This window comes from Euphorbia lathyris, chromosome 1, assembly GCF_963576675.1.
Source record: "Euphorbia lathyris chromosome 1, ddEupLath1.1, whole genome shotgun sequence".
NCBI lineage: Eukaryota > Viridiplantae > Streptophyta > Magnoliopsida > Malpighiales > Euphorbiaceae > Euphorbia > Euphorbia lathyris.
The window spans coordinates 81972494-81984236 of record NC_088910.1 but is presented as its reverse complement, the minus strand read 5'-3'; the positions used below and the strand labels follow the sequence as shown (position 1 = coordinate 81984236).

Below are 11743 nucleotides of genomic sequence, written 5' to 3'. Positions count from 1 at the left end.
TGTAACTTTTTCTGGTTTAGCAAGAGCGGAAATGGTAGATTTTACCCGTAGAACACTATATTTCTTACCTCCGTGGATCATGTACTAAGCATAAAATATATTTATGTAAGGTTTTATTCTTTACTGTTTTCATGCTATCACTGTACTTTATTATCAAATGAAATTTTAACATTCTCCATAAAAAAAAACTTACCCCCTTTTTTTTATTTATTTATTTAAGGGATAAGATCTAAATTTATTCCAATCATTTTTGAAGAAGTACAAATTTACCTCTAACGTATGAAATGATGCAAATTTACTGTAATACCAAAAATTATATATATTTAAGCTAATTGCTAAATTGAATTAGTTAGAAGGAGTTAAAGCTAAAGTATAATTACTTTTGGGAAATTTTATAAAAGATATTATAAATATAGGGATTAAATTAAAAATCGACCATTTTTTATCAAATAAGGAGCTGTGATCGGCAGACTTCATTTCTCTTCCTGGATCATCATCTTCTTCATTTCAAGAACAACCTTCTTCTACCTCATTCTCCCTCATTTCTTCACCGTTTTTGACGTTCTTTATATCGAAACGAATCTCTCAACTCCAGCTACAAGTGCATGTAAGTTTTATTGTGAGATTTTGAGTTTTTAAAAAACGTTTAGAGAGAGAAAATTCGTCACTTTTGATATTCTCTCTATTTTTTAGTCCTTTATTCATTATTTTACAATTCTAACATCAAAAATGGACTCAGGGGGTCGATTTACATATGGGTACACTAGATTTTGATGCATGCAAGGAGTTTTGAGGTGTAATCGGAGCTACACCGGAAAAAGTAAGAAATCTAATCAAAGTTTAATTTTCTGGTTGATTTTGGGTGTTTTGAGAGTGATTCTAGACTCCTGGAATCATAAGAAATAAAGTGGTATAATTAGTTTCTCAAAACAATCAACTTTAATTTTTCCGATAGGCGGATCCCGAACACCGGTGATATTTTCAGGTGACATACGAAATAAGTGTAGAAAAATTATTTGGTTAACTTCAGAATGTTCTAAATATTATTTGGAGCAACATTAATTCTTGGACTTTGGCCAAATTCCTTATCGTTTAGTCTCTATAAATTACGAAAGTATATAGTTGGGTGAAATTAAGGAAAATAATTAAGTTTGTTTAAAAATAATTTTTGGATCCTCATTTAAATAAAAATTCAGAATATATAATTTTAAAAATAAAGGTTGAAGGGAGATTGGACTAAGCATAATTAATTAATTATGCCCTTAAGATTAATGATTAGTTAATTTGATCGGAATAGATATTATAAATATGAATTATAAATATAAATGTTTATATGTTGTTTGATGATGAGTAATTTTGGGAGTAAAGTATTGGAATTATTGACAGTTATGGAACTGCCGGATGATTGATGTCCAACCGGGTTGATAAATTGCAGTCTATGGAGTCTCGGTTTGGACTTTGAATATTTTTGAATATAGAAGTGTATTTTATTGCAGGGTTGACCCTAATCATTACTAGGAGGATGTCCGTTTTATAGGGGGACTCTGCCGAATTTTCGGTAAAAAGTCTATAAAACGTGACGAAATAAATTTCAATATTTTTCTAAACCAATATAGATTCTAAAAATAATATTATCTCTTTTAGATATTCAACCGGTAGGAGGAGGAGTAGTACCTGAAAACTAGGACAGTCAGCTAGGAGCAATTTGTGAGTTAATTATATGTTATGCATTTTTAATTTAGCATTTGCATTTATAATAAATGATTTCATGATATTTCAAGTAAAATATTATTTTTACTTATAAAAGTGTCTTATTGTTTATAATAATTTATACGTAATTATTTGTGGATAAATACGTGTTATGAACATGCTTCCTGGTGAGCGGTATCAGGACCTTGTGCGCACAGGTACTATCGGGTTATTGGATATTGATGATACTAATGTTGTGAATGTTGTGATATATGGATAAGCTCGGTTGAGATATTCTCGGGCTATATGATATGTGGATTTTGGATTTAAATGAGACTGGGTACGGAATTGGTTGAGTTATTCTCGGTCCTCCAGCTAACTGGGTGTGTGGTCGGTTGAGTTATTCTCGGTCCCCCAGTTATTGGATATGAGTGAAATGATGATTATTGGTGGATTATTAGATTGGGTATTGAGGTTTAGGGTCCAACACACGTATTAAACCACATATCTACTTATTTATAAGACAATTTTATGAAAAGCATATTGTGTGAGCACTTATATTATATATTATGATTATTATTATTGTATGTGACATAAATGTTAAATTACTCATGCATTGCATATAATTAATTCACTATAGGAGGTTTGACTCCTTTAATTTTTCAGGTAACTAGAAGTCTATTGCAGCCCACGATCTTTCTTCGGGCAGCACACCTATCTTATTTATGTATAATCCTTCCAATTAATATAAAATTTATGTTCTAGACCGCAGTACCAGTTTGAGGATTATATTGTGTGTTTATTGAAGGATTTAATATTATATTATGCTAAGACTATTGGTAAGGTTGATTTTATATTATATTAAGGCTTGCTACGGGTTCTGGTAGCTTAAGCTTACCCGTTCTCTAGCGCCGGTCAAGGTCCGTGGGATGGGTCGTGACATTTACCCCTAACATTTCCAAACAAGATCTCCGTGGATATCATGTATTAGACATAAAATATATTTATGTAAGGTTTTATTCCTTACTGTTTTCATGCTATCACTGTACTTTATTATCTAATGAAATTTTAGCATTCTTCCTAAAAAAACCCTTACCCCCTTTCATTTATTTATTTAAGAAACAAGGTCTAAATTTATTCCAATCATTTTTGAAGAAGTACAAATTTACCTCTAACGTATGAAATGGTATAAATTTACCCTAACATTTCCAAACAATATCAAATTCCCCCTACGAGATCAATTTTCCTTCTATCTAATGGAAAATTTGAATGGACAAGTTTGATAGTTATTTGACTATGATATCAAAAATTTCAAACAACTTGATTTCACAATTTTATATGATGATTCATGTTAGCTGACCCGAACCATTTCGGGACTAAGACTTTGTTGTTGTTGTTGTTATCGATAAACTATATATAGTGTTTAGTTGGATTTATAATACAACTTCTAACCTTTTTTTATGGAAACAAAACATTCTGGAACTTTTCATGAAAAATTCATGAACAGTTGTTTGATTTATTTAATTTTAACAAAATTATCCTTCTCACTTCCACAAAACCTGTTTTTTTAACGTTATTCCTATCTTTATTATATAATTTCCGAAAAAACAAGGTTTTGCTCTGTTCTTTAGGAATTTTTTTTTATGAATTTGTGTATTACATTTTTTATTTTTATAATTTATTTGTTAATTAGTTTAAAACATACTCATATTACATACTAATCGCAATAGCAAATCAAATAGTTAACAATAACATCAACAGCTATCTGCTAAACAAACCCTTAACGAAAATTTTGCATGTAATTACTAGATGTCGCTACGTCGGTAGTAAATAAGTAATTCGCAACGGACAAAATTTAAGTTGTTCGGTAATTTTCAATACTTAGGGGGTGTTTGGTTACTCCATTTTCTCCTCATATTTGCATTTTCACTTCAAATTTGACTTTTATACATGAAAAGTAGCTCTTTCCAAAAGCTAGGAATCACTGCTTTTTGGAAAAGAAGCCTTCCCCAACAGCAAACTGTAACATTAAACAGTAAAGAACAACTGGAAAAAGAAAATAAAATGCAAAAAATTAATCTGATTTTCTAAAAATAAATAAATTATACCTCAAACACTTAAAATGAGAGCATGAACATGTTATATACTGACATATATTTTAGTTTTGTCACAGAAGTCAACCACAAGCTGATATATTAGATGTCAACCAATTCTGAATATCAACATTCTAATCTAAAAATGAATGCCAAAGTCAATGTTGTTTATTAAAGAGCTTCAAAATAGAAAATAGCATACAACGTTAAAGGAAGAACATCTTAATTCAGAGTCAGCACATCAAAATGTATTTGGAAAAAGCATTGCAATTAATTTAACTGCAGGAAGTATTAGTTTCCACAGAGAATTACAGTACCTAGAAAAAGAAAAAAAGAAAATTACCCTCGAAGGAGACTGATCCCAAATGAGATACTGCATATCATAAGCCCAAGCATTGCCAAAAATCCATATTTCCTGTATATTATTATAAACCAGGATGTAACGAGTAATTAGAACATTTCAAACACTCCCTAAAAAGCATCTCTATAAATCAATAATGTATTTCACGAATCATGAACACAAACATAAATCCTAAAGGTTCAGCCATCAATATTTCACACAGCTATCATCAACAACAACATAGTACATTATATAAAAACTGCAACTAGATTATTTTTCAAACTTCCTTTTGGTTAAATTTCTTTTCCAAAATGTTTATGATCATTGCCTTTTTCCTAAATTTGCGTCCAAAACAGTTTCAAGTGTTCTATTACAGTCCATAAAAGCATTATGTGAAAAGATAGCACTTTAATTTAGCTTTATAGAGACGATTTGCTGCAAAAATAACTTCAGATATATTTAGACCTTCAACTTGTTAGTTATTGGGCAAATTAGTCCACAATGATATGTATTAATTAGCATCAGAAATGGGCAATTGTCAATCATCCATGACTAATTTAACCAAAATAAAATTGATAGTCAAAGTTCATTTTAGATGATATTCTGAAAGAAACAACTGAACATCCATAAATTCCAATTCGTATCCACTGATGAAGGAAAAACACAAAAATTGGGGGAAATGATTCAATGAATAAGGGGAAAACAAAAAGAAAATTCGGAATGAATTCCTTACCCGACAGCGAGACGTTTCTGAGGATCTCCAGTAGCATAACCAGTGAAATAGAAATAACGAGTAATAATATAGAGAGATCCAAGAGAAGCAGAGATACAAGGATGCCTAAACCCTCCTAACATCATTAGCACAAAGAACATCGGCATCATCTCGAGTGAATTCTGGTGCCCTCTCTGTACGTAGGAGATTTGATGAAACAACATAAATACATGACAGTTTGTTGATCTAAAATAAAAGGTATCGAAAGACAGACCTGGACACAATTGAAGATTTTTGCATCTTTGTTTTCAGATTCAGTAGCATAAAGGGTTGGATAAGGGACTTTGTACTTCTTACGAGCCTTACCCACTTGGGCAGCCATCCAGAAATTGAGAAGGCAGTAGGCCACTAGAACCAGAGCAACATAGCCGTATTCTTTTGAGATCTCCATTTCAAAGTCTCCCATCTTTTTGTTTGTTTGGACTTCAACTCACCCATTTGGTTTTTGTATACTCACTGCCCCTGCCACTGGTGCTAGTTTATTCTAGCTTTTTCTCCAAGCCAATCCGATAAAACCTATGCACCTACCCCACTAAATCAATTTTCTTTCTTTTAGCAAATTACATACTAACCCTCTCCTTGTTTGACCATATTTTTTTTTATGAAATTCTCACATTCATTGATCCAATCGTAATTATTAATTAATTACGACATTTTCTTCTGTGCAATGACCGGTCTTTACAGAGGCGGATCCAGTTCAGAACTCCGATTCCAAGTATTGTTTCGATATTTAATAGTCCTTTTAAATTTAGTTTATATTAACGTTTTTGTAGTATAATTTTAATACTTTAAGATGACTAAGGTTTTATTCTTTTTGACTTAATTTCAGTATAAGATTATGTTCTTTTTAACTGAAATTAAATTAAATTAACCGAACTGAACTGAATACTACTAAACTTAACTTAACTGTATCAAATAATTATAATTATAATAAATTATATATCGAGCCTGCTAACGGGCGCCACATGACGCTAGATAAGAAATATATTTTATTATTTTTTATATAACAGATATTAAATGATTTGTATTGTAATTAGTCAAATTCTATGCATTAAATATGATTGTAATTAGGTAGACTATTTAATGGTAATTTAGCTGTCATTTATACCACTTTTTCTTCTCATTGTCTCTTTCTACAAATCTAACGTGTACTTCTCTCTAATATCAGTTCTTTTTTTCTTCTTTAATTAATTTTGTTATCATTCAAATCATTGTGCTCTAAAAAATGAGAAAACCAAGTATTAAAATTAGAGGAAATTAATGAAGAATTGGAGATTGTGTAAATAATAATCAAAAAATTCAGATCATGAGTTTTTTCTGTATTATTTGGAGTCTGCACTGGAATTGAAGTATGTAATGAATTTTTTTTTTTTGAAACTATGTAATGAATTTTCTAAATTCGGATCTTCCCCCATGAACGCAACTATGTTTTCATTGGATGGGAGGACATTCAAATCAAGCATTTTGCTTTCAAAAATTAGAAAATCAAGTATCAAAGAAATAAATGGGGAATTAATTTAATTAATTTTGGTACAATTTATTAGATATATATCGTATTTATGGTAATTAGCATAAATATAGAATAATTACTATAAATAAAATATATATCTAACACAATTATTTAAGCTTTTATCTTTAATTAATTACTTTGTGTCAAACCACTTAATACGTATTATATAAAAAAATATTAAAATATATTTCTTATCAAACGTCCCGAGAACATCGGTTAGCTTTTACCATTATATATATAATGATATATTTTATATATAAATAATTATAATTACAATAAATTATGATAAATTATATATATATATAAAATGATAAATGATATATTATATATAAAAATTGATAATTATAATATAAAATGATAAATTATATATATAATAAATTATATATAAGTAATTATAATAATAATAAGGTGCAGGCTATAATTACTATAATTGAAAAACAAAGTAACAGTTACTTTATCTAACGGACCGTACACTATATTTACACTTAATCTCAACCACTTATTTCTTTGAAACGTTTATGCAATTATTTTAACCGGTTACCTTTTATTCCAGTCTTCCATATTTCTCACCCCTTTTCTACGTCATGCCTCTTCTTCTCCAACCGAACATCTCTTTCTTCCTCACCTCTACACCTTCATCTTCGACATTTAATTCCATTGCTAAACGCCTCCATCTTCTAAGTTTGAGTTTGATAGATTCCAGTCATTATCGAGTTTCAGAAATCCATCTTCATCTTCCATTAATTTTTTGAGTCGAAACTTTAACCCTTCCTAAGAAGAAATTTGTCGAAACAATGAGTTGGGCAATCGTACAACCGCGACCGAGGTGTGAAGCTCCGTTTCAGCCAGAAAAAAGTCCCATCTGAGTCATCTTGTACTAAAAAAAAAAATTATAAGGTGAGCCATCTTAACAATTGGTTTAAAACATAGGCTTCATGTCATGGTCTTCTTCCTGTTCTAATTACGCCTATTCTTTTGCTTCTGCTGCTTCTTCTACAAATCCAACTTTTCTTGAGCAGAGCAATAGTATGAGCTATTGGCCATGTCTCTACTAGCAATGAGGAAAACGAAGCCCTGCCTTCTCTATCGAAGATGCAAACCTCGTCGGCTGTTGAGGAAGATGGAGCCATGCCTTCTCTACCGACTGTTGAAGCAGTTAAGGTTAGCTTTTACTTTGTCAATTTCTCTTTATGACTTAAATTCATCGAGTTTTTAGATAGGTAGGTATTGATGCTTATTCATGGCTTCATAAAGGAGGTAGTTTAGTTTTTGCTCATCTCACTATTTGTCGTTTTTGCATTTGTTGAAGGAGATTCACATTTTCCTAATTGCATTTGCTATTTGGATAAGTATGTGACAGTTTTGAGTTTCTATTTTATAATTACCAGGAAAAGGCTTGATCCTCTTGAGGCTTATGTGCCTGCTGTCATATTGGCCTGCTGCAAATTAATGACTTGGGTAATTTTCCTCTTTCTCTCTTCATATGTTATAAAAAGAAGTTGTGTGTGCATAATAACAAAATCACTAATCTCTGCATTATCTTTGCAAGTTGTTAGGAATATAAGTTTGATTGAGCCTTCTAATAATAAACATTTGATATGATGCCTTCTGTAGAAAAATGGTTGGAGGTGGAGGACCCTCAGTTTTCTAGTTGTCGATCTCCTCTGGTCCTGTTGGATCTTTTTGCATAAATATTATAGCAGTAAAATTCTGCATTGAGTATCATATTTATAGAATTCATTTTGTTTTCGTTTTTGGTTGGTAGTGATGATGTTTTATAGCTGGTTGATCTTGTTTCCTTTTACAACGTAGGGTGTTAATCTTTTCAATTCAGAGAGCATAGTGTATTAACTATGAAGTCAACGTGGTACTATGTTTCAATTCATCACAAGAGAATCAAGGAAGTTCAATTTCACTTAAGCTTTGAATTTTTGGTTGGAATGCTACTATCAAAGTCATATTTATCTTCATCTGCATAGCTATTAGGCATTTTTCGATCATCCTTCCATGCATCTATTTTTCAATCAATAAAAGTTCCCATTGAGGATGTAGTTTGATTGGGAGATATCAAATCAATTAGGAATTTGCTGACATATTTCAAGCAATGTTATCTGTTGCCATAAATTCTGAGGTTGTCAAAATTCTGACATTTCTATTTTCTAGTTCTGCTAAATGACAATGCCATTGTGGAGACTTAACTGATATAACTAGCTGAAAAGACCTTCAGGCTCTTTCAGTCTCAAGAGCGAGAGCTTGTAAACAAGTATAACTATTCCAAAGGGTTTTTCGATTTGGTTTTGAACCGATGCACACCCCTAGTGTTAATGCCTACTCAGTTGAGTATTTCAAATAGTATAAATTAGTATTACATGTCTACTATGGTACATTCTCTATATCGTGCAATTTTGAAGTCTTTTCTGTGCTTTAAAGTTCAGTAAATTTCAAAATTAAGCATCGTAGCTATTGTTGATCCTAAGGCCTATTTGGAATTAATGGACTCTAATGTTCATTTTCACTTATAATCAGCCTATATGCCATCTGTATAATTTGCTAATTGTTGCAATGTGTTTATAATTCTCATATTCTTACATGCCTCATAGAAAAATATAGCAGGAGTTTCATTCACTTTCTGGAGCATGTAGTCTAGTTTCCAGTTGATTTTTGTCTGATTTGTGCATCATATAGTCACTTGGCTTTTTTGGTATCATTTATGCAGCTCCTTTATCAACTTCCACTGGTATTTGTTTATTGACCTTTAATAATTAACTCATGGTGTACAAACGAAAATTTTCACTGTTAAACATCTCTACAAACAACTCTACTATACTAGTTTCTTCAATATTAATACCTGAGTCTATTTCCAGTTTAAATGATTTGGTGTGCGTTGCAACTGTGTTTATAATTCTCATAATATCATGTTCTCTGGCTACTGAAAATGTTACTCTTCTGCTCAAGTCTTTCATGTGAACCTGCCTATTAACTGCAAATTAGCTGCTTTAGGTTTCCATCTAGTAGAAAGTCAGTTCCACTAATATATTATGTTGATTCTGTTTGCTTAGACTCTCATGTTTAGACAACTAATTGAATTAGGGTTGTTTTAATCAATTACTTAATTTAAGAGAAATGTGTGATATATTAATTTGTCCATGCTTCTTTCATTATGGAGTAAATCATTGAAGTTCGGGTTTTGTGAAACTGAACTTCATTTTCTTGTGTTTGCATATTTCACCATGGTTGCCTTAGTGATCAATCGCTACTTGATTGAATTTTTTTCTCCAACGAAGCGAATCATTTTCTCCTCTGTAGTATGCATCCTTACTGGTGGCAATTCATTAGATGTTGACATAATTGAGTTGTGTTGTTTTGTAGTAATGTTAATTGACATGATTGAATATGTGTAGTTGTGTTCTTACGGAAGATTATGTATAATATATGGCATAAAGCCCAATTGAGCCCCTAAACTATAACTCCAAAGTCAATTAGCCCCATTCTACAAAAATGAGCAATTGGGTCCCCAACATTTGCAAAACTCTCCAATCAAGCACAAAACCTATAGAAGTATCCTCTTCCTTAGCTGACAGATTAACCTCTTTTTCAATCTGTAATGGAGAATTAGAAGTTTCATCTTCCTTTAACCGGAGGTTCATGATCTCTTAAAAATAAGGAATCAGGAAATTTGACAGGGATTAAGAGATTAGTATGGCATTCAAAATTCTTATAGAAATGCAGGTCGATGAACTCAAGCGAAAAATCTTCTCCCATACAAAACTGGACAGAATCCTGAGCCAAATGCAATTGATAAAAATCATCTTCAATAATGCAATGATCCTCAACTTTATAGAATGAACATAATCTGTTGTTTTTTTTATTAGGATGAAAATGAGGTTAGGCGAAGGAAGAGAAGGTTCAACATGTGAGGGACAAACAAAAAATGGAATAAAATGATCAGTCCTAAGAATTGTAATATGAGAATGCGATGAAGATAATGAGAGAAAACTAGTTGGGGAAACTATTAAGGAATAAGTATTTGGATTAGATGAAGAAATACTTATAATTGCATCAGGTAAAGAAATAACAGGAAACCGAGTTGGAAGATATTTAAACCCTTTCTATTAGGTTGTGCTTAATTGGAGAGTTTTGCAAATGTTGGGGACTTAATTGCTCATTTTTGTAGAAGGGGGGCTAATTGACTTTGGACTTATAGTTTAGGGGCCCAAATGGGCTTTGTGCCATAATATATTCTAACTTTGAGTTTATCTTGGTGTTCCTAATGGGAATGAGTGGTTTGACAAGCAGACAATGGGAACACTTAATATAAATTGCTCAACTTGGATGGATTGGTTTCATGGTGGATTGCAGTTTCAGATTGAACACCATCGGTTTCCCTGATTGCCTCGATGCAATCTTAGGAAAATCTCGTCGTTTGTCATTGGCCTATGCAAGAAGCATAACTTTCCTGACAATTCTGCATCTGTTTTCAAGGCTAACAAAATGACATTGAAGACTTTCCAAACCTGTCGCCTTGTAAGCTAGGGATCTCACACACCCAGTTTCAAAGAATTTAGTATAGGACATATGTCTGTTCAGTATCATTCTTTGGCTCTTCTAGTTCAGGAGGAACATAGGCATCAAGAATCACAACAAGCTGCTATTGGAGGGCATCTTGTGCAAAGCACAGACAGTTCTGGATGATTTCGAGCCAATTCCGTCAAGACCAGCGACCAAAATAATAGCCCACAGCAACCTCCAGCGCGATGGCAATCATCTTCCCCCCCCCCCCCCCCCCTTTGATAAAGTTTAACTGTGATGCATCATATCTGCTCAACGGACTCCATTGCATAACATGTATTGTTGCTCATGACAGTCGGACGAGTAATGCTATCAGCTTCCCTCCCAATGGCTAATTGTGTGAACTCAGGATTTGCAGAGATGTTAGCACTCTACAACGGCTTAAAGCTAGCAATTGACTGCCACTTCAAGGAGATCACTATAGCCACAGACACCAAACTTGTGATCAAAGCTCTCGATGGTCGAATGGAAACAAGCTTCCTGTTGAAGGACCTCTTTGCTGATATTATATTACTGAGACCCTATTTTAGCACTTTAAATTTTGTTTATGAAAATAGAGGGGCAAACTTAGCTGCTCACTCAATGGCCAAGTTGGCTAAGTGGGGCCCTACCTTTCAATTTCCTCAAATCTTTCTAGAAGATAGCCTTATTGCTATTTCAAATATTGTTGTACCTTGTAATGACCTGATGTAATTTCTCTTTTTTAATGCAAGGTTTTCTTTCTAAAAAAATACCCATGGATGAGATGGGGATTCTGTGAAGCTTTTTGT

The 11743-nt window shown here is 32.3% G+C and overlaps 1 protein-coding gene and 2 long non-coding RNA genes across 3 annotated transcripts; 2 read left to right on the top strand and 1 right to left on the bottom strand.

The window, feature by feature from the left end:
• Positions 1 to 1151: 1151 nt before the first annotated feature.
• Positions 1152 to 2617, top strand: LOC136210817 (uncharacterized). The gene is made up of 3 exons (XR_010678231.1): positions 1152 to 1558; positions 1645 to 1707; positions 2356 to 2617. It is a non-coding gene; the product is annotated as an uncharacterized lncRNA (long non-coding RNA).
• Positions 2618 to 3928: 1311 nt separating this feature from the next.
• On the bottom strand, positions 3929 to 5333 carry LOC136203487 (uncharacterized). Its single transcript, XM_065994654.1, has 3 exons — positions 5109 to 5333; positions 4856 to 5028; positions 3929 to 4197 (listed from the first exon to the last, which is right to left on the bottom strand). The coding sequence occupies exons 1-3, from the start codon at positions 5298 to 5300 to the stop codon at positions 4122 to 4124; spliced, it is 441 nt and encodes a 146-aa protein (XP_065850726.1). The 5' UTR covers positions 5301 to 5333; the 3' UTR covers positions 3929 to 4121.
• Positions 5334 to 6971: 1638 nt separating this feature from the next.
• On the top strand, positions 6972 to 11743 carry LOC136203483 (uncharacterized). Its single transcript, XR_010674857.1, has 4 exons — positions 6972 to 7301; positions 7424 to 7565; positions 7793 to 7862; positions 10701 to 11743. It is a non-coding gene; the product is annotated as an uncharacterized lncRNA (long non-coding RNA).

Excerpts from the sequence above, each read along its gene's own strand:
- LOC136203487 (XM_065994654.1), bottom strand. The coding sequence starts at position 5,300 with ATGGGAGACTTTGAAATGGAGATCTCAAAAGAATACGGCTATGTTGCT. Across the intron at positions 5,029-5,108 it reads AAATCTTCAATTGTGTCCAG|AGAGGGCACCAGAATTCACT; the intron begins GTCTGTCTTTCG and ends TCCTACGTACAG. Across the intron at positions 4,198-4,855 it reads CAGAAACGTCTCGCTGTCGG|GAAATATGGATTTTTGGCAA; the intron begins GTAAGGAATTCA and ends AATAATATACAG.